General features: G+C 31.2%; 1 protein-coding gene across 1 annotated transcript in view; it reads left to right on the top strand.

Moving 5' to 3' along the window:
* Nucleotides 1-160: 160 nt before the first annotated feature.
* Nucleotides 161-23111, top strand: part of LOC129227821 (uncharacterized) — a 52301-nt gene continuing 29350 nt past the window's right edge. The window contains exons 1-9 of the mRNA XM_054862437.1: nt 161-486; nt 2433-2517; nt 4110-4217; nt 4515-4574; nt 9709-9773; nt 13211-13305; nt 13410-13543; nt 18127-18235; nt 22370-22479. Coding sequence (XP_054718412.1) covers nt 434-486; nt 2433-2517; nt 4110-4217; nt 4515-4574; nt 9709-9773; nt 13211-13305; nt 13410-13543; nt 18127-18235; nt 22370-22479 — 819 coding nt within the window. The 5' untranslated portion in view covers nt 161-433. The remainder of the gene's footprint in view (nt 487-2432; nt 2518-4109; nt 4218-4514; nt 4575-9708; nt 9774-13210; nt 13306-13409; nt 13544-18126; nt 18236-22369; nt 22480-23111) is intronic.

Genomic DNA, 23111 nt, shown 5'->3' with positions numbered 1-23111 from the left:
CTAGTGGGCTCATGGATCAAGCATGAAGCAATTATGGTTTTCCTGAATGGCATCTCTTAAGATTTAACTGTGGCGACATCTAGGAAGAAGAAAAAGAGTGATAAAAGCGGGTGAAATTAAACTTGAAGATTTTTTTTTTTTTTTTTTAAATATTTAGACCAGAAAAAATAGTTGTCAAAGTGCAGTGCGTAAGAAAGAAATTCAACTGCAACATAAATTGCATGCCATAAAACGATTTGAGCGAGTTGAATGAAATGAAGAGACTCGTTTATATTTTCTGATGAACCAGCATGTAAAGTTTAATTAACAACGTAAACAAAACACACGTGAAAACACTTCATTTTGGAGAGCTTGTGATATCTTGATGACCCTGAGACTTGAGCTTCTTAAAACAGGGAAGTGAATAGGTGGATAGCGTGTTTTGTGCATTATAATGGCTGGTGAAATAAAGATGGGAACGAGTCCTCAGGTTTCCAAAATATTTTTGTAAGATTTCTTAATTTTTTTTCTACAACCCGATCCCTGGTAACCCGATTCAGCAAAACAAAATGTTTTCTTCTACTGTTTTATTACGCATGGCATTATGTTCACTCTAAAATACACAATATACTAACATTGTGAAAGTTAGTATCATAAGTTGTCAAGTCGCGGCATCAAATATCTTTAATAAATGCAATAACTATGCATTTATTAGGGAAATAATATTTGTGATTACTACTTTTTGAGTTTTCTGATGATTGCAGTGTTAATGGTTAATTAATGTCATTAAATTCTGGAATATATTATTCCGGAATATATACAAATCACTCCAAAAATGATGTTCAGCAATTTAGGCTTTGGGACCAGGGCTTGGCTAGTCCTAGTAATGGTCTCATTGTGCCTTTAACTGAGCGTGATTACTGCAAGGAAAATGCTGAGGGCACCCTATTAGAAGGCCCCAAATTAAAACATTTTTAAAAATTTCTTCCCTGATTAGTGATAAAAAAAATTAAAGCTGAAAAACATGATGCATCTATCATAGCAAGATTACTTTCAGGAGCTGTTTAAAGATGACTCATTCTGTTTAAATGCGAATTTTCTCAGTTCTGGACTATCCACTGTGGTTTAAAAAGTCAGTTTATAAGAATGCTATCTACTTAAGGACTCAGTCACTTCCTATGCTGGGTTGATGGGTGGTAATAAGCAAGAAACTGCAGTCCTCGGCTGGAATGACTGAGCTAGCGGTGTTTTTCATTCATGTATTTCTGCCTTAGACCTGGCTATAGGACGATAATTACTGACAATAAGCATCTATATTAACCAACTAATAAGACATTTAAAACAGGCATGCCTGCCATGGCAGAGGAGAGGGCTTTCTGATATTTAGCGGGATACACCCTTGCTCTTAGGGGGTGGGCATGGCTGTCTAAAAAATATCCTTTCTCAGCGTCTATTGATCTTAAGGTTTGGCTTCTTAAGACTTTTGCCATTCATAATTTCAATATGTTACAAAGTAGGTAAATTTATTACTAATTTTCAAAGTTAAGCAATAGATACTGAATTGTTTTTCCTTTTCTTAAATTATTCTGTCAATCACTATGATGCTCAATCCTACAATTATAAGCCAAAGTTCAAAATTTTGGAATAAAGTTCAAATGCATAAAAATTTTATTCAACTTGCCAAGGGATTCAACAATTAATTATTATAGTTTTAATATGTTAAAATGAATGTGTGGAATAAAGATACTTCATGCATGCGAAGGCAATTGCCCTATGACTTAGAGAAACATAAAACATGTATGGGGAAAGTTATTTTTTCATTTAAATATATTACATGAAGTATATGAAGTACCCTTGCTTGTAGTTCTTGTATTTCACAATGACTTGGGACTGATATATGGATGCCTCACTTGCAAAATGGATTAACTCCATAAAACAAAAAGTAGAGAAATGTTATGAGATGGTGTTATACATAGAGAGTAAATAGGACCTCATATTGCATTTTCTGCCATCACATGGTCAGAAATGTTCTGAACCAAAACTTTAATATAAATTCACATGCTAAGCATTGATTTAGCACTATTAAAACAGAAATGATGATATTTTTTAAAAGTGGAGTTAATCGATTAGGCAGCTGAAGCATCCATATAAAGCTCAAATCTGACGGTCAAAAGAATTTTAAATGTATAGTGAAATGCAGTATGAAAATGCTTAACATAAAGAAACAGTTCATACAAAATGATACAGTGGTCTGGACAGTATGCTGAGGAATTTCTTACAAATCTGTGAACACAAAATTGGTCTAATATGAAAAAATATTTTGGTCGTCTTAGTTTCACGTAAAACGTATTCCACTCTGTCTTAAATTGCACTCATACACAGTAATCATAGTAATCATACATAGTAAATCTGATGTTTAGACATTTTGCTCAATTAAGGCTACTTCTTTTCAGATCTTTATTCAACAACATAAAAAATGGTTTTTCTCATGTTGCAAAGCAGTATCCTGGGTTCATACCGGTTGTAAATGTGATACAGGTAAAATCTTTGATGTTTTTCATACTTCTAGCAGATTTTTTCAACTCCAGAAAGTAATTTAAATTTTCCCTTAAACTATCAGGATTTTTCTTTAAAAAAGAAGAAAAAAAAAATATATTTTGTATTTTATCACTTAATTTTTTTTAATCAGCATTTGTAAAACCAATTTTTCATTTTGGTGATTTTGGTTTTTTTATTACTCTTCAGGACATATAACAGCATTTTCAGCTTTTCCCCTTTTCTAGAAACTTAGGCAGTTTTCCCCCATTTTCATTCCATTGGATAAACTTTTATGTTTATTTATTTATTGTTATTATTGAATGATATTTATTCTAAGAAATACGGTAATAAAAAATTGTATGTTTTAGACTGCACTTTGTCAACAAACATGTCTTTTCATTCTCAGCTTTGTTTTTGAAAAAAAATTGAAATATTTTTTAAATTGTCTTAGGATGTACAACTTGCAATAACTCGAACTTCGATAACTCAAATTTTTCAATATCTCAAAAAAAAAAAAAATTCCCTGCACGTTCATTGTGTTTTTGATGAAATTTTATCTCTTTAACTCGAAGTATTTTTCCTTTCTTCTTGATAACTCGAATTTTTTTCCCCATTCACTCAAAAACATTTCACTCCCTCAAAACTCTATTTTTTAACTCCTATGTCTTTTACTTTGTTATCACCCCCATTTACGCACTTTTGAGAAGAAAATTGTGCCCTTGGGCTCTCTCTTTTGTTTGTAATTTTCAGTTGTGTTCATCACAGGTATGTGAGAGGGGAGGCCTGTTTCAGCTGCTATTTTATGTCAGCAGTGGACAATGATTGAGTTCCTAGAATAAGCGTTCTCTCAACCTGAGTGACTAATTCTCCAAACACAAACCCTTCCTCATTCTAGTCTTCGTCTTCCTACTTCACTTATCAGTGCTGTGAAGAAGCTCAGGTTTATTCTTCATCGAATTATGCCTACAAAATGAAAATGCACTACACTTTCTATTGCAGAGGAAAAAAAGGTGATGCGGTTCAGGGGCGTAGCTAAGGGGGGGGGGTTTGGGGACAAAACCCCCCCCCCCCGAAAAGTTAGTCTCAAAAAAAAGAGAAAAAGAAGAGAGAAGTGAAAGAAAAAAAAAGAAGAAAAGGAAAAAATTCCAAGCGATTATACATATTATATATATATATATTAATTATATATATATATATATATATATATATATATATATATATATATATATATATATATATATATATATATAAAAGAAGTAACCCCCCCCCCGAAAGTCGGGTCTAGCTACGCCACTGATGCGGTTGAAAAAGGGGGAAACAAAAAGATTGATATTGCGAAGGAATTTAGCATTCCGAACAGCACACCGTCAACCATTCTCAAAAATAAAGAGACTAGTCTTAAAACTGTGATGATAATCAAGGATATTGGGAAAAAATTGAATATTGCGGAATATTCGGAAGTAGAAAAATGCTTGATAAAATGGATTATCCAGTGCCTGACCCAGAACATTCCACTAATAAGTTTCTGGTGTAAATAGATTTGCTTTTATGCATTTATTAGTCCTAATTTTATGCACATTTTTTATTTTCAGAACACTTCAGATTGCTCAATTTCATCTGTTTTCTCATCATACATTGCACCTGAGTGTGGAATAAAAGTACATTGTATCGCTATTCCAGCAAACTCGGACAACAATTTTGTAAGTTTTTTTAAAAAAAATATAGTTGATTTTTTTTTTTCAATTTTTTTTTTTGTTTAAATCAACATTTTGTGTCTTAAGTAATAGTAAACTATTAATACATAGAAATGTTACTGCAAAGAAAAACAGGCTTAGTTCTTTGTATCATAATTTTGTTTTGTTAGTGATTTTTTTCTTTTGATTTATTTTGTTTTTCGATCCCTTGATATCCCTTGATTAAATAAATGCATCCTGCTTTAAAGTATTTCTACCCTCATTACATGGCAAACATTTATATTGTCTCTATCTTTTTTATAGATTAAAAACTTGATCTCCAAATGCAATGTAGATCCAAACATCCAAGGAGTTTTACTTGAGGTAATGTGTGTTCTGACATCCGTGTTTCTTTCCCCCTTTTTTTATGTACAGCCATATGCGTAATATTTAACTTACGTTGCTGCTTGTTGCTATCATTGTTGTTACTGCTTGTTGCTGTCATTGTTATCATTTTTTTAATGGGGTCATTTCCAAAATTTTAAAAGTATTTTTTTCGGAAAGAGCATGCTTAAAAACATAGAATCTGATAATTTTTTACATAATTTAACTAAGTTTAATATTTTTTAAAAATTACTTAAATCGGTGCTCTTTTATTGTTTAACACTTCTGCCGATGACATCACAAATGATGAAATACCATTCAGTGTTGCCATTCACGGTCCAAAATATTTTATTCGCATCTTTACTCACGTGTATTGGCAGCGATATGGTTGATAGCAAGCATAGAGCGCAATTGTAATTTTCTTCTTGATTATCATAGCGTGGAAATGCGGTAGAAAGATGCGCCATAGTGCATCTTTTGTGATGTCATAAAGACCATGCCTTGTTTGAAGAATCGGACAATTTAAAAAATTTATTAAAAAATAACTGTTGGGAAAATAAAAATATTTTCTGAGTCCATGTTATTTTTTTTTTTTTTTTGATTATTCTATTAATTTCAGTGACAAAAAGTACTACTTTTGACTGAAGGAAACAACCCCATTGTTGCACTATTAAAAATATGATCACATATTAAATTTATTTTATCTTTTAAAATTTAAATCTTAAGAAAATAGGCTTAATAAGGAGTTTTTTTGATGCATTTTGTGTTTTACTTAAAATTCTCACTCCCATCACATTAGCTCAAGAAGTCAACATACAGTAGAACCACGATTATCCGAGCTAATTGGGACCGCTAGTGCCTCGAATGTCGGAAATCTCGGTTAATAGAAATTTTACATAACACTTACCAGTATCGCAAATTTTTAAAATAAATTAACTAAAAACAGAATAGAATTTTTTCAAAATATGAAAATGAACACAAAAACTAATGCTTTACAGTTAAAACACTAGAATAAAAAAATAACTTGTACTAAATTTAAAAAAAAATAATTGACATTTCTTACAATGCCAGGTTAAATATTGAAAGATGCATTTGAAAAAACACAAATTCCCATAAAAGAGTCTTATTTTTAAATTGAAAAATTGATTACTTGTAAAATTTACATTATTTAAAAAAAAATTTACTAACAGCTCGGCTAACAGAAACCTTAGTTAATTGAGGTCGGTTAAGGTCAGTTAATCGAGCTTCTACTGTACTATATTTTTTTTTAGCAAATCACTATTTTCCGTTGGCTTTATACTCTCAGAATTTGAACTAGAATGCTAAATCTTTTTGTTACTTTAAATATGTAATGCATTTTTATTGCATTTTAGTTTATTATTTCTGTTTATTCTGGTTAGTATTATATACTGAATTGCATTTGATGATGAAACTTTCAATGCAGTTAATGCTTGGAAATATTAAATTTTAAAAAGTGGAAATAAAGTGGAATGACTTATTTTACATGTTTTAGTATAGTTTCAATATTTTCAATTGATAATTATAATTAAAAGAATTTTCTTTTTCACTGAGAAACAAAAAGGGAATAATGTGTAAGATTGTGACATGGGAAATATTATCTCTATCTCCTTCAAAATCTTTCTATTTTTTATGATTTTATCATTATTTCTGATGACTGACTAGCATGTTTTGTAAACAAGAAAGATGCCTGCATGTCATGCTGTACTTAATGATAATTTTTACATCAAATTCAAATGACTCACATTTAGAGATTTAAAATTTCTGGGAATTTTAAAGTGGTGGAAAAAAAAAACAAGTTTTTTTTTTTTTTTTGGCAAAATTGGAAAAAAATGGAAAAATTGATTTTTTTAATGAATAAAAATAGGGTTTCTTAATAGTTCTGTTTTTCTTGGAACATATAAGGGGTTAAGCATTAAAAATTATGTGCAATCCTCACATCTTCTTTTTCTGCTTGACAGAAATACCCATAAAGGTAAGTTTAATTAGAAAAAAATAGTCTTTTTGTTTAATAACTGAGAGCTTTCTTGGTCAAACACCAGAAATAAGTCAAATCATCGTTCAACCAATAATATTGGATAAGGTGTTTGTCCAATCATAACAATTAAATTTTCTATTTTAGATTGCCTTTGAAACTTGAAATAATAATAGTAATTACTGACTTTCATACATGGTTGATATTTTCAGTAAGTTACCACCCTATAGCCAGGGCTAAGGCTATACCGGGCAGATGTGTGCTAATAAGCACAAAACTGCAGTCCTCAGCTTTAATTGACTGAGCTGGTGGTGTATTTCATGTATTTCTGCCTTAGCCCTGGCAGTAGGGCGGTAACTTACTGAATATACCTGCCTTGCCTTCAATATTCGAGTTGAACCGAACCATTGCTTCAGTCACTCGTCTGGTCAGTGCTAATTTTGTATTAGCTACCAGTTTGTTTGGCACTCTTGGCTTCCTTAAGAGGTTTTCCATCTCCAGCTGAATCACTTTCCTATGCCTGGCTGATGAGTGCTAATAAGCACAAAACTGCAGTCCTCGGTTGGAATTGACTGATCTGGCGGTGTATTTCATGTATGGTTGATATTGTTTGAAAGAAAAATAAGTAGGATTTCCCTTCCTTGGAATGTAACTTTACTGTGTAAAAATGAAAGCTATTGAGTTTGGTTTTTTTCCAATCCAGTCTAAGTCCAAATCAAAACTAAATTGGTTTTTCTTTATCTTTCCAACAAAAACCACCAACCAAAACTGCATAATGATTTCTAAAGCTGAACCGAAACTTAAACTAGAGTTTCAGTTAAATATACGGCTGTGTTAAGCATAGTAGTAAAAGTAGTCATACCAGCACTTTTGAGCAAAATTGAGTTATTGTAACCAAGTTGTTCTCTGTTTCATATTTTACTTAATAAATAAAATGTTTTAGGGTCATTTTATTGGGAACTATTTCTTAAAAAATTCTGAAAAAAAAAAAAAAAAAGACATAGTATTTGAATCAAATATAACAAAGTAAATTAAACTTTGCTCAGAACTTAAGCAATTTTATGCAATATAATTACTGATTTATTTGTATTTGTAATCCAAATATGATACAATGTAATTAATATTAAAAACTAATATTAAATATTTAAAACAATGAACATGTAATTTCTAATTTAACTGAAAGTTTACTTAAAAAAAAAAAAAAAGAGTATGCTGAAAATATTTTAGAGTGGTGTTTAATTTACTGTGATGTGGGAAATTATAATAATAAAAATTCTGTATTTTTTTCAAAACTTTTTATTTAAGTTTCAGTTATGTTAAGTGTTATGTAAAGTTAGTTAAGTTTTGTTCAATGTTATGTAAAAGTCAATAATAAATTAGTTTCAAAGTAATAATAATTAGTATTGTGTAAGATCTGTTTGTGATAAAATGGCCAAATGCATTTTTTTTTTGTTGTCTAAACAAACTTGGGTTTCTGCCTGTATGGGGAAAAAGCTCTTTAAGTGCCTATAATTGTTCCACTAAAGCAAACAAACTTTCCCTGATGCTGTACTGGACCCTTAAAAACAAAGGTGAGTTTTGGTTAAATTTTAATGAATTAAAATGACCTATGTATTAATTACAGAAGAATTATAAACTGCAACATATGTACAGGGTGTCCACCCTAATTGTGGACCAATAGCTAATTTTTAAACCGTTAGAGATAAGTGTATAGTTCTAATTGGAAAACATCTTGAAATTGCATAAAAAATCACAATTTATGAATTTTTGTGAAAAAATCAAATTTTGAAACAATTACAAAATTTAACTTTTTATACAGTCCCCCAGTCCTAATAATGATATTTGATGAAATATTCCTGAAGCTTTAACATTTAAAACTATAAAAAAAAATCACTCTTCTATGACCAAAATTGACCAAGAAGTTTTGATTAAAAAATGAATATAATTGCTTTATGTAATATATTTGATTTGAATAATTTTTTTTGAAAAAAATGTCTATTTACCTAATGATATTCGTGGATTGAAGTTAGAGACTCTCAGAATAAAACAATGAACCGCTATGACAAAAAAAAAAAAAAAAAAAAAAAAAAAAAAGAAAGAAAGAAAGAAAATTAAGCTAAAAAAAAAAAAAAAAAAGAAGGGAAAAAAATGACTTCTAATGATAAATAGACCTTTGAGATCCTAAATAGCAATGCAAAGTCTTTTCAATCATTAATAACACCTCAAAACAGAAGTCAAAATAAATTTAAACCTATTAACAAACTTTGTCAATTCGCATACATCCCATTAAGAGCTATCTCGCTGACATCATAAAATCTTCGAAAATTGTGATTTTTCAAAACTTCATAACTTTGTCAATTTTGGTCGTAGAAGAGTGATTTTTTTCTAGTTTTAAATGTTAGTGCATCAGGAACATTTTACTAAATATCATTGCTAGGACTTGGGGACTGTATAAAAAGTTAAATTTTGTAATTGTTTCAAAATTTGATTTTTTTAACAAAAATTTCATGAATTGTGATTTTTTATGCGATTTAAAGATTATTTGAATTAGACACTTATTTCTAACGGGTTAGAAATTAGCAATTGGTCCATAATTAGGGTGGACACCCTGTATAAATACTTCCACCTCTAACGGATGCCCTTATTGATATTATTGAGATAATTTTGTGAAAAAAATTTCATTCAATGTGAAAAATGTATTGAAAGTTTTTTGAGCTATATGCATTATGCAAATTATATTATCATATAGCAACTTGCATTATAAAAGTCAGACAGTATTTTAACATACAAGGAGGGGTTTGAGGGGAGAAGGAAATAGCATTAGAATTGAAGTATGATAAATGTCTAATTTTATCACTTTTTGCTGAAAATTTCCATTAAAACTTCCTGAAAAGTGCAAAAAAATTCAATTTTTTCAAAGTGAAAATAAACTTTATCATTAAAAAAAAAAATCCCCTGAAATTATCTGGTGTTTTTCCAATTGTTTTCATCTCTGCTCGCATTTTGAAACTGCAATTGGAAATTGATGATTTTTGTAACTTTTTCTTCAAATATTTTATTTATTTTTTATCTTTCTTTTAAAAGCTCATTGTAATTGTTTTGTTGTAAAATGCTTAGATCTTTTTACTCATTTTTTTTTAGTTGACTGATGATTTGGATTGTGATTTCTTTTATGATGCTGTTTTGCCTAGTAAAGATGTAGGAGGGTAATTTTTTTAAAATAGTTATTTTGAAATTGTATTCCTGTATTAATATTATTTTGATTTAAAGTAAGCAGGTTGCAATGCGTACATTAGATCCAGAGTCCTCTGGATGGGTCTTGCATGATCATATGAGGCAGTAAGAAGTAGTGATGTTCCGGATATCCGTATCCGTATTCGCGGATATCCGGGGGAAAATGAAGATTTGTATCCGTATCCGTTACTTTTTTGGCGGATCTTAAACGGATCATTTCTATTCTAAATTTTTTTAAATATTTGAATAAAAGAGTCTTAAATTCTGTTTAAATTAGGTTTTATTCCCTATTTAAATTATAAGATATCATTTCAGAAGCCAATTTGTATCCCCCCCCCCCGTTGCAAAAATGAAGGGGAAATATGTTTTAAAAGTGTGTATCAGTGTGTCTTTTTGTGGCATCATAGCTCCTAAACAGATGAACTGATTTTGATAGTTCATTTTTCATTCAAAAGGTGACTTGATCAAAAGTGTTCTTAGCTTGGCCTTGTTTTTGTAGAACTTTAATTACCGGAATATTAATTAAAAACCAACTAAAGGTTTTCACAATTATGGTAGTAAAAATTTACCCGCACGTTAAAAATTTTGGCCGTAATTGAAAGAACGAAGTTTTCTGCGTTTGATATTTATTTGAAACTTCCAACTTATATACAGTAGGAGCTATAATCTTGTTAAGTAAATTTTAAATGCAATTCCAAGCCTTTATACGCTTGATTGGTAGATATTTCATAGTCGGAAGATAAAGAGAAAAAGCTCAATGATTTAAAATTTTTACCAGCTGTCAGTTCATATTTGTTAACAAATGTGTAATCTGACCCGCGAAATTCATTTTAACACTAGAAAGACGGAAGCGGTCATTTTGACCGCAAACGATTTTCAAATGCTCATATTTGCTGCGTTTAATTTTCAAACTCTTTTTCCTTCATTGACTTTTCCTAACTATTTATTAAGATTTTACAACAGTAATTTTTTTCCTTTTAGGATTGTTATTATAGTCGCTATAAATGTTTATACCTAGAAAGACTGACTACGGTCATTTTGACCGCTAAGTGAACCTTTCTTAATGCATCCGTTTTCTTCTTTTTTCGCTTATCAGTTGTGTGTACTATGGACTATTGTTAGTTGTCAGGGTGAGTAATGTTCTTTTGAGCTTGAGTAGTACCTGTTGGTCAGGTTTAATTCTTTGAACTGTTAGGAAAATGCGAAACACCTGCTGGTTGCATGGTTTCAGTTTTCTGCTATCTGCGCAGGGGGCAAAGTTGGGAAAGGTAAATTTGAAAAGCATGTGACTGGACACGTGAAATTACTTTGGGTCTAAAAAAAAGGAAATATAAACAGGTAAATTACAAAAATGTTTGCTGAAATTGTTTTGTGCACCAAAACATGTGCTTTGCTTGAAGCATTGACGTTTATTTTCTTCGGTGATAATGAAGTGCTCAGTCACATAATTATCTTCATGATGTCGAGATGAACCGTTGACAAGCAAAACTTATAGGAACATTAACTCCTGAAACTGTTGCAGATTTATATCTAAAACAGATTATGGTTTGAATGAACAGTCTGACTTATCTGAAGAGAAATATATTTCTAGCGATGAGAATAGTTTGCTTTCATGAGATTATTGCGAATATTTTTCGGAGCCTAGATTTGCAGAAAAGGATTGTTCTTCTGAGTTAGAATGAGAAGAAACCTCGCTAATAAAAACTGATGCTCAAAATTTAAAAAGTAGTGAAAGAAAGAGTGAAAAGGGTCCGACGCCGAAAAAAAGGAGAAAATTTCAAAAACAGAACTCCTAAAATTAAATTAAATTATGTGGAACTAAAACTAGGAGCATTTGTTCTAACTTCCAAACAAAAAACTGTAAATGACTAATATACAGGTGACGTGATAACATAAGTATTTCGAAATACTGTAAAAGATAGTAATGTACGGTATCTTGCGATATTAAGATATTTTTTAAATCAAACACATGCATGATTGATTATAGTACTTGTTAGTTATTACATGCTAAGAAAATTTCCTCTTTTTTGTACAAATTTCCTCTTTCTCAATGCCAATTGTGTAAAGCATGTGTATTTCACTTGATCGAACGTAAAATAAAAAAAAGCTATCTGAGACTTATTTGCAGACTATATTAGGATTAAATTGTTAAATTGAACTTTGATATTATGAAACAAATCTTTTCTATGGCTGAAAATCCCAAAAGGAGGAAATTTCTATTATTTTAAGTATGGCGGTCCAAGTGACCGCTGCTCGTCCTTCTAGGTATACGCAAAACGCCGTCTTTCTAGTGTTAATATGAGGTCGGCTCTCTGGGATATGCTTTGTTTTTTAAATTTTTTATTAATATTAGTTTTCGTTATTGATTTGGGGTTTCTGTTATTCTTCATTTTTGTTTTTCTCGGCATCCTTCAAAAAAAAAGTGAGACTAAATTCTTTATTTACTGTTTGCAAAGGTGTTCCCGGCTCTGTTATTCCATCGGTCGGAGTAATTTGGTGGAATGGGTCAGCGCTGCATTTATGCTGAAATAAAATGCAAAAATTGTTTCTAGCCTGTACAGTAGCATCTTTACACTCTTGCTCCTGTATCCTATATCTATCGAGTAAGCTAGGAATAATTTTTCACATTCCATTTAACATTAACGCAGCGCTGGCCCATTCCTTCCAACTCTCCATCAATTTTAACTGAGATTTCTTTAAAGAGTAAATCACAGTCTTGATTATATTTTTGCCGTAGTTGACATTTTTTGAAGAAACTGCCATTATTCTGACGAGAATACCTTCGGTAACAAATTTTACACTTGGATAGTTGAATTGGGTAAAAAAATTTTTTTGAGATCCGTATCCATATCCGCGGATCTTGTCACTAATGATCCGTATCCGTATCTGCGGATCTATTTTTTTAACAATCCGGCACATCACTAGTAAGAAGCAAAGGGGTGCGAGTGGAAGTTTCCAAGTTTTGAGCAAAACACGTTTAAAGTTCCAGTCCTAGGTAGGCTTTCGTTGAAAAGTTTTCTAAATCATGCTGTATTGCAGAACCTACCAGGACAACTAGTACTATTTCCTGCCACAAGACAGAGGAAGGGTTCATCTACCTTTTGTACTGGTTGATTTAGCATTTACATCCCTTTGCTTCTCACTGCCTCATATCAAATCATGTTTTCTCTCTTTATTTATTTATTTTTTTAAAATAGAAACGTAAAAAATGTAAGGAAAAAGCAGAGTTGTGTGTTATAATGTTCAAAAAATGTCTGACCATATAGTTTTTTTTTTCTTTGTACTGAGTACAGAGTGTATCAGAAAAATTTGATTTATTGAGTGTCAGCTAGCTGAGATTTTGCTTCATATAATTTGTTCATGTTTAAAACCAAGTTATTAATTTTATTATTTAAAATTTATTTTATAGAGTGAACCATGTTAATATTAACAATATCAACAAAAAGCATTGTGGTGATGTAATTCTTCCATGTACAGCCTCTGCACTTTTTGAACTTTCTAAAGGTAATTTTTTGTTTGTTTGCATTTGCTTTGACTGTTTGATTATGTCATAAATAAAATGTGATATCTGATTTTTTTTTCTTTTCTTTTCATTTTTTAATCTTTAGAATTTCCTTTAAAAGATTCCAAAGTTCTATTATGTGGGAAACAAAATTTTGTTCATCCTATAGTACAACTTTTATTGCATGAAAATGCAGCAGTAACTGTTGCTAGATCGGAAACGGAGAATATTTCTTTGAAGGTAATATGACTCAAGGCAGATTTCACTCAATATGCCGATGCCGCTTGACTTACAAGGGAGTTACGTTCTCAAAAACTTTTCATAATTTGAACTGTTCCTAGGTCAAAATTTAGTTCTTGGAAAAAAAAAGAAAAAAGGAGAAAAATATTGATGCAATAAAAAATTTAGTTTTAAAACTGTGATAAGCATTTCAGTTTAGATAAGTAAAGAAGTTTTGTAGAGCTATTAAAGATAAAAATTGTCTGTTTCATATAAACACATGTTTTTGCTGTATAATTACATTATTCCACATGGTGGTTTCTTGAACATTTTAACAAAGGAAAGCTGCCAAATAAATTTTGAATTATGTCAAATCATAAAGTGCATAAAAAAAAGAAAAGAAAAAAGATGTGAATAAAACGTTTGGATTAAAAATTGTTTAAAAAATAATTTTGAACACAGAACCTGTTTGTGTGTCAAAATATTCTTAAGTCAGGTGGTATCTGTAAATGTTCATCTTATACACTATATGAGGCAGTGAGAAGCCAAGGGATGTAAGTGGCAAAATTAAAAATTTGGAGATAACCAGAACAAATGGTAGGTCAACCTCTCCTCTGTTTTGATAGTACTAGTAGCCCTGGTAGGTTGTACAACATGATTTAGAAAAAATTTTCAATTAAAGCCTACTTAAGACCATAGCTTTAAACATGTTTTACTCAAAACTTGAAAATTTTCGCTTACATCTCTTTGCTTCTCATTGCCTCAATAAATATTTAATATTTTTATTTTTTTAATATTTTGTTACTAATTATTTCATCAATAGTTTAGTGTTTTATAATACTTACACAAAATAAAAAGACACAAAATATTTTCATTTAATTAAAAACTAAAGTTTAAAATCATTTTAAAATTCATTATCAAACAATGCATGAAGCTTAAAAGCAAAATATATGAAGATTGACTCTTACATAAAAAAAATATTTGCATTATGTAGTCATATAAGTTTTTGTCTAGTCTATTTAATGATCAGAACAGGCTATGAGACTTCAGAATTTGACAGTGCTTAGTTATATATTTGGGGAAAATATTTTCTTAGTGAAACAATAACTGTGTACAATTGAAACTGACGCAGTATAGGTTACAAACCCTTCAACGTATTTGTTATTTAGGTATATGTTTCGTATTGAAGAATTTTCCTTTAAAATATGATGCTCATCCTGCATTTTTTACCCGTGTTCATATGTCCCAGGCCTGTTCACACGTGCCCCCTCTAGGGGCACATTGGGGGAATTTATGAAATGCCTGATAATTTTAACACTGAAAAATTCTTTATGAATAATTTGTTCTTTTTGAAAAGAAGAATAGATCCTGAAAGTTAACAAGTCCTAAAAATAAAAATGCAATATTCGGCTTTTTTTAGAATTGTTAGAACCGGTGAGTATCCTCTGGAAATTTTTTGAAATGGAAGTCATAAAAATGCAGTTTTAGTCAATCTTTGGAGCTGTTAGGCAAAAAAGGTCACTTGGAGAGATTCAGGAAAATTTCAAAATTGATGTCAGAATATAGTAAATTTAGCCAATTTTTAGGAGAAAAGGGGGGGGGGGGGGATGAGGTTTCTTCCCATTTTTTTTTCCAAATTTGAGTCCATTTTAAGCTTTCTTAGGTGATATTAGGCAGCCGGAGACTCCTTCTCAAAATTTTCCGCTTTTGAAGTCTAAAAGAAGCAATTTTAGGCTGCATTGGAAAACGATAGAGGAAAAGCAAGAAGATTCCCTTCCGAAATTTTCTTCAAAACTGAAGTCAGTTATAGGCTATCTAGGGGAAGACAGGGTTTGAATATTGTATACTTTCATGTATAGGGCTTTAGGTTTAAAGGCACTGCCAATTATATTGCTGAAAACAAAATTTCATGCAGAGTAGGAAGTTTAGAGAAAGAGATAGTTGAATCCCCCCCCCCCCCCTCTGAAAACTTCGAAGTTTTAAAATGCTATTTTAGCCTATCTTTGGAGAGATTATGCAGTGGAAAGGGGGGAGGGGGGGCACATGAATCAGCTACGAGAAATGTTCCAAATTGAAATTTTAAAGACTGGTTATTTTTAGTAGTACTAACATTAAGGAAGCACTGCTGGTTCAGGAGCCATCCCTTGGAAATTTTTTAAATAGTAGTCCTCTAAAAACACATTTTAGGCTTCAGAATGCTAGGAAAAGGGTTGGAGATAGTTCTCCGATATTTTTTTTTAACACTGAAGCTTTAAAAACTCAATTTTAGGCAATATGTTGAGATACTAGAAAAGAGGGTGGGTAATCTCATTTGGAAGTTTTTCAAAAATGAAGGTCTAAAATTGCTATTTTAGAGTATGCTTAGTGATGTTAAAGTAAGCAAGAGGGTTCAGGTTTAGGAAAATTTTTGGAATTGAGGCTTTGAAAATGCATTTTTATGCAGTCTTTGGGTGGCAGATTCTGAAGCTCTAAAAACATAATTCCTAAAAGCACATTTTTAACCTCTCTTTGGCAACGCCAGACATGAGAGGAGATGACTATTACCGTCTGGAAATTGTCTCAAATTTATATTCAAAAATCGCTATTTTAGGCTACGTTTGGCCAAGCTAGATGAGAAGAGAAGGTAGGGTGGAGGATGGTCCTCCTTAAAGCCCCCTAAAATGAAGTATTAAAAGTTTATAGTTTTTAGTCATTTTAAGTGCTCTTTAATCTCATAGTGTGGGGTCATGTCACTTTCATCACGCTTAGAAGTTGTCAGCCTGGAAACAATCCCCATATCTGGCACTGTAAACAACAATGAGCAAAATTAAGAGGGCAGGAGATAGTGGTAAAATGTTCCATACTGAGCTCAATTTTTTTTCAATTGCTACGAGAGTATTTTATTATTTTAAGGGTCAAAAATAACTATGTGTAGAAAGGATTTAATCCTCGTTTATATTTTTTCTCTCAGAGGGACTAATGAGTTGTCAAGGGGGAGTTTTGCCTCCTTAAGCCCCGCCCCCCCCAACTCCGCCCATGAGTATAACCCATTTAAATAATGCAAAGTTACTGCTAATATAAAAGCGCTGCATACCTATTGAAACAGTTTGTCACTACAGCTTTTCTGTGGGTGAATTATGAATATTTTTGTTTGAAGGAAGCTGTAACTATGAGCAGATTTAATCAGCCCCACTTGAACACTAACTGAAAGTGTTGAACAAACATTACCTTTCTACTTTCTAAGTATTTGCTCTTTATTTTAGCCTCATGTTGTAGCATGAGGAGTGCCGGTGTTTTCCCTTTCTTTTCTATATTTCTTATTTTTTTTTGCATTATTTACATATCTATTTCAACATCTTTTTGCTACTAGCAAACTGATTGCTTAATATTGTTTTGTACCTAAATCTAGATACATTGATCAATTGCTCATTTTAATATTAGGATTCTGAAAATTAAAAAGCATTCTCCAATCAGTAATTATATTTTGTTACGTTGTTGTTTTTGTTGTTCTGATTTGCATTTTTGGAAAAATGCAATAAAATGCTCACAGCTTTGGAAGAAAACCTATTCAAAAACATTTAAAAAGAGTCTTATTGTTTAATTTAAGTGTGAATTAACTTTTTGGTAGAACAGTAAACTCTGGATCATCTGCGGAATCTGGTGGCACAAGTGCCACAGATAATAAAAGTTGTGAATAAACTGCAAAAAGGCTAAAATGAAAGAAGTAAAGGTAAAAATTATTCTTCCTCAAAAACAGGGCTGTATTGATACATAGTACTTTGTACAGTGAAAACATATATGCAGAACAGTAAAAATGTTTTATATTTTTGTAAAACAGCACTTAACATCAATAAAAAACAAAGGCGTGTACGATGAAGTAAGTGCAAAAAGAAAAAAAAAAAAAATAAATAAATAAATAAAATATAATTATTTTGAATTTTGACATCTTGAATTCAAATTATGTTTTTTGCAATCACGAGTGTGTGTGTGTGTGTGTGTATGTAGGCGTATGTGTTAGTGTGTTGGGGGGAGGGGTATGTGTATGTGTGTCTAGGCATGTGTGCTTGTGTGTGTGGGTAGTTGTGTGTGTGTGTGTGGTATATGTGTGTGTAGGTGTGTGTATAGGTGTACGTGTGTGTGTAGGTGTATGTGTAAGTGTAGGCAAGTAAGTGATGCAACCTGGAGACGGTTTTCGCTGGAGGAGCAGCATCGTGAGGCGGCCGGCCGACAGTAGTGCTGCAGAGGAAGTTGGGGGGGGGGGGGGGGGGGGAGAATAAAATCATAGGAATTCAAAACTGTCAAGTGAGAACAATAAGCAGTCCCGATTGCTCAATAAATAAATAAAAAAAAAATGAATAAATAAAGCAAAAACAACAACAACTATAAGTTTAACTTCTTCAATTTTTCGAGAAAAAAAACCAGCCATTGGTTTTTGCTTCTTGCTGCAAAAATACATGTTCTTGATTGCTAAATGACTCACAGATAATCCGCTCGTGGATAATTGAAAGTCTACTGTAATATGAAGATCAAATTACTAATGCTCAGCTATATTTGCTTTTTTAGTTACAATGAAAACCTATTTAGTTTATGTATGTGTTTTAAGCTTATGCATGTTTACCTTTCAGGTTAAGGATGCAGATATCGTAATATCAGCAACAAACACATCAAGCGCTTGGAAAGAGTTTTTGAAACCAAATGGCTTGTTCATTGATTGCAGTGTAAGCTCTGAAAAAGGTAATTTTAGCTACCATGTAATAATCTAAACTCTAAAGTTACATAGATTCAATAAACTACATTAAAGCTGAACACATAGTTCTAGATTTATCATTAATGAACCATTATGATAGAATTGATTATGATAGAATCAAGATCAGATTCTGATGCTAAGTTGGTCGTTTCAGGCTTAGTGTGGCTTTCTTTGGGTGTATTATAAAAGTGGGCTGCAGGGCCCGACTAACTCAAAGTGAGGCCCAAGGCTCACAATAATTTGGAGGCCCCCTTGAATGCTATTATTTTCAAAATGAGTGTATTTTTTGTATAGTTGTAACGCTATGCATAATTCTTTAAGTAATTTGGGGCCCCTTAGGAAGAGGAGGCCCCAGGCACAGGCCTGTGCGGTAATCAGGCCCTCGTGGGCTGGGTTGTATTTTTATTTCAAAAACCTTTTACTTGTTCTGTTTGTCGAATAATACGTCCAGTCTATTTTTATGCTTTGTAGCACTAAAATTAAAAAATAGCAAAATTTCAATGAAAAATTCAAAAAAAGTGTGGTTTGTTTTAAAGATATTCAATACTGTCAAAACACTGACATCTACACTGTCAAAGATAGTTCATTATTAATAAATTGATTATGAAAAACATCGTTTAATCTAGTTTAGAAGGGTATAATAGTAGACTTTCCTTGTTTAAAATACCGAAATGAAGCTGTCAAATTTATTTGAGAATACTTGTTATTTATAGGTTGTCGACTTTAGTTTTTGATTGTGTGCAGTATTGGTTTGTACCCAATTTTAGTGGATGGATCTAATGCTATATAATATTTTCTCCTTACTGTTTACGCTGTTGAAAGGAAAATAAGAATAACAGCTAATACACTTATACTAGGCAACATAAAATGTTCTTAATTGCAATTTGATTTTCATTGAAACGTCACATGTCAGCTGAAGTATGTGACAAAAGTTACGGAACAATTGTTTACTTATTTGTCGAGACATTCTTTAAAATGAGAATTTTTGCAAATGATGCAATTTTTTTTTTTGTCGACCCCTGCATATGATGATTATGATAATTAATATATGATGATATACATGATAATATATGATGATATAAAGGATAATTAATTATTCTAAAAACATAGAAAATGAAATACTAACCAATGTATTCCTTTTATTATAAACTTAGAATTACCTTTAATTTTTACTTTGCATACCTTGTATATGTGTACCTTTATATTTCTAAACTCCCCCCCCCCTCCCGACTTTTGTTGCAAAACCCTGTAATATTTATTACACTGAAATTAATGCATTAAATGCTAACTAAAATAATCAAGCTTTATTTAATGCCAAAATACCCTAGCACAGAAAAGGACCAACGGTAAAACCTGTTGACATTTAACACTAGTCCCACTAAGCAAATATTAGTACAAAAAAGAAAACTGAAATGATCTCATATAAAAAACAAATTGATCTTCAACTAAGGTCACAGTAAAGTGAGGACAATGAGCAGTCTTGAATGCTCAATAATTTGTACCATACAGTTTTGTTTTAAATAATAATATTTTAAATTGCTTCTTCATGTTCAAGATTTAATACATTAAAATTTGGTTACCCATGATATTGAAATAAATTTGTTAAATATATGAATAACTTTACTAAGAGTCTTCCCTTTTCAATGCATAGATGTAATACTATAGCTTTGAAGATATTATTGGTGAGAAGAGTTTATCATAACGCAGTGAAGCAAGTTTCAGAACAAACAGCCTTTTATTTAGACTTGAATAATAAATTAAGAAACAGCAAAAAGAATAAAGCAATTAAGAATGGTCAAGCATCTTAACCACAGAACAACAAGATACACATGTTTATGTAGCAGGCAACATAGGCGGCAAATCTTTAGGGCGGCAAATTTCGAAGTTGAAGTTTTTTTTTTAAAGTATGAATACCTTTTTCAGCGCCATAAGATTCACTGCTTCAATGCTAAAAAGTAGTAATAATTATAGTTTAAAGTGAGTACTACAAGAAAAGCATAGTTCAGAATTTAACTAGAAATTCAATTTAACTTTAGAGGCAGCAAATTGTGTGATTTAAAAGTATTTTAAAAATATTAATATATGTTTTAGTGCCATAAGATGGACCACTTTAATGTTAAAAAATATAATCTAAAGTGTATACCAGTGCTTGGATATGCAAAACCCAGTTTGAAATTTAACTAGAAACTAACTTTAATTTGAAGCACTTTACTATAATTTTTATTTTATTAATATATATTATTATTTTATAATATTATTATTATTATTATTATTATTATTATTCAATCGGCGGGGGAGGAGGGGGTACTTGTCACTGTCGCCTAGGGTGACGGAACTACTAGGCTCAGATTACTGTTATGTAGTAATCTGAAATGTAAAATAAAGTCAGCCAGGTGATTGCGAATCATTTCATTCAAACTTTATGTTCATAATTATGTTTAGGTTCAGGGTTAGCATAAAAGAATATCCTGGGTTTAAACATTTATATTTCATAAATGATTACACTTACGACTATAAATCTATATAAATAAAACAAAGAATATATTTATATGTGAGTATGTTCCCTTTATCAATCAACAGTTTACGTCGGATCTCGACCAAATTTGGCAAGGAGGTACTCGGGCACCCAAGGAGGAACATAAAGGTGTTTTTGAATGCCAAAAAAGTACCAAACTGTTTGAATTTTAATTTTTGAGCTCGAAATTGGCACTAAATGGCTCTTTCTACCCGAAATGATTATCCGACCGGTTCAATTTTAGCACTATTTGAAAGCCCACGAAAAATACCCCTGGAGTACATTTAATTCCTTCGAATAACAAAAAAAAAAGAAAAAAAACCAAGGCTGTAAAATCAGCAGAAGAACAGTTATAAGCATTTTTAAGCCTAAAATGGAACAGCATTTTCATATCAGAAAATTATCGTTTGCGCGATCTCATTTTAAGTCAGCGTGAATAAGCCATTCAGAAGATTGCCACTTTTTTTTCTCAACTGTGATTAAATAAAATTTTGTTTTTGTTTTTGGTAAAAATTTCCCTTTTTGATTATTATTTGGCAATTTATCTTTTTTTTAAGGATTATAGTTGTATTTATGAAGGGTTGCATTTAATTTGTTCGGGAATTTTCGACTTGCCGTTTTCTTTTTTTTAAGAATGACTATTTTAACGGGAAATTTGACAGTATTTTTTTTTCTCTAATTGAAGACTGATTGTTGAACATGCATCACTTGACATAACTTTTATTTTTGAGATCGACCGTGCAAAGCTGGGCAATGCAGCTAGTGTACATAAAAATAAATTCTTATTTTTATGTATGCTATTTATATGTACGTATACTGTCCAAGTTTTCTTGAACATAAGTAGCAACTTAAATGTTCACATTCCGCAGTATCGCAGCCAGAAATTCCTTCTGGAAGGGTTTTTTGGTCACAACAGTCCTTCCATATGTAATAACTACTGTATTAGGATTGGCACCCCCCCCCCCACCCCCACTTCGCTGCGCCACTGACATTCTGCAATGCTGGATTGGCTGTGCAGGTGATGATGATTTACCCTTTACGCATTGGCCCGCCAGATAACCAAACCTAACCCCATGTGATTTTTTTTAATGAAGTTTCGTGCCAACGACAGTGTTTATACACAATTATTGCCTTCAACATTGCAAGAACTGAAAGATCGCATATGTTCAGCATTACGAAAAATTGAAAGCAAAATACTCCAAAATGTATGTTATAGATGTGATTCGTATTATGAAAGGCTCACACGTCGAACATTTGTGAGTGAAAAAAAAAAACTTTCTCAGTTTATCTATATTTTTATGTATCATTTATAGTGCTAAGTGTAATAGTGTATAAAATATAAACTTTTAAATCTGGGATATTCTTTTATGTTAACCCTGTATTTGTTCAGACATACATATCTAATTTTATATTTTTAAAGATTATTTTCAAATAAATTAAAGTGTTAGGCCTAAAAATTTTCACCAGTACATAAGATTCAGTCAAATTTTAATTTGCTGCTTGTTATGTAATACTTTTTGGTTTCCAAATGTTTTGGATGATGTAAATGTAAAATTTGCTCTTTAATCAAGTATGAATTTATTGTGATTAATTTGTTCATTATTAGGTGACATTGAAAAAATCCAAGGCAAATATATTTCCAAAAATGATTTTCAAAACTTGACAGCTTTGATGATTGCTCAAAACTTGCTTGTTTCATCAAAATCATTACTTGCGGTAAGTTAATGGGTAAAAAGTAATTTTTTATGTGTCTTTGGGGGTTTCTCGCCTTTGGATTTGGCTGAGGAAAAATTGTCTCTCAACTTTCAGTTTGTTTGTGAGAATTTTGTGTTCTTGCAAAAATATTGTTCTTTGATACTATTAAAAGAAGATAATCAAAAGCAGAAATCTTTTTTAATGTTTTTTTTTTTTGCCTGAAGTAACATAAACCTGACATGTCAACTATAAAAAAAATTCATTGAAAATATATTGTTAAAAAGACTAAACAGTTGAAAATACCTTCTAATATTTCTTTAGATACCCTTGACAAGTACATTACTGAGATTTTAAATAGCCAGTAAGTTATAACCTTTTAAAGTCATTATTGTGTCAAAATTAAAAATAATTTGTAAATCACAACAAAAATAGGGAAGAATGATGTACATGTTATACAGTAACCGCCACCTATAAAATCACTGGAGAACAAAATCAGTCACTTTTAAAAATCAAATCTGGAAGAACAGAATCAATACAATATCAAAACATATCAAAACTATCCTTGAATAAAATCATTATCACCGTTTAATGAAATCAAGCTTTTGAAGAGCATATGTTACAAATTGTTAAAGACAGTTATAGTATTTTAAACA

The sequence above is a fragment of the Uloborus diversus genome, chromosome 1 (assembly GCF_026930045.1).
Source record: "Uloborus diversus isolate 005 chromosome 1, Udiv.v.3.1, whole genome shotgun sequence".
Taxonomy (NCBI): domain Eukaryota; kingdom Metazoa; phylum Arthropoda; class Arachnida; order Araneae; family Uloboridae; genus Uloborus; species Uloborus diversus.
Note: the sequence above shows the minus strand (reverse complement) of the source record. Positions and strands in the feature narration are given on the sequence as shown.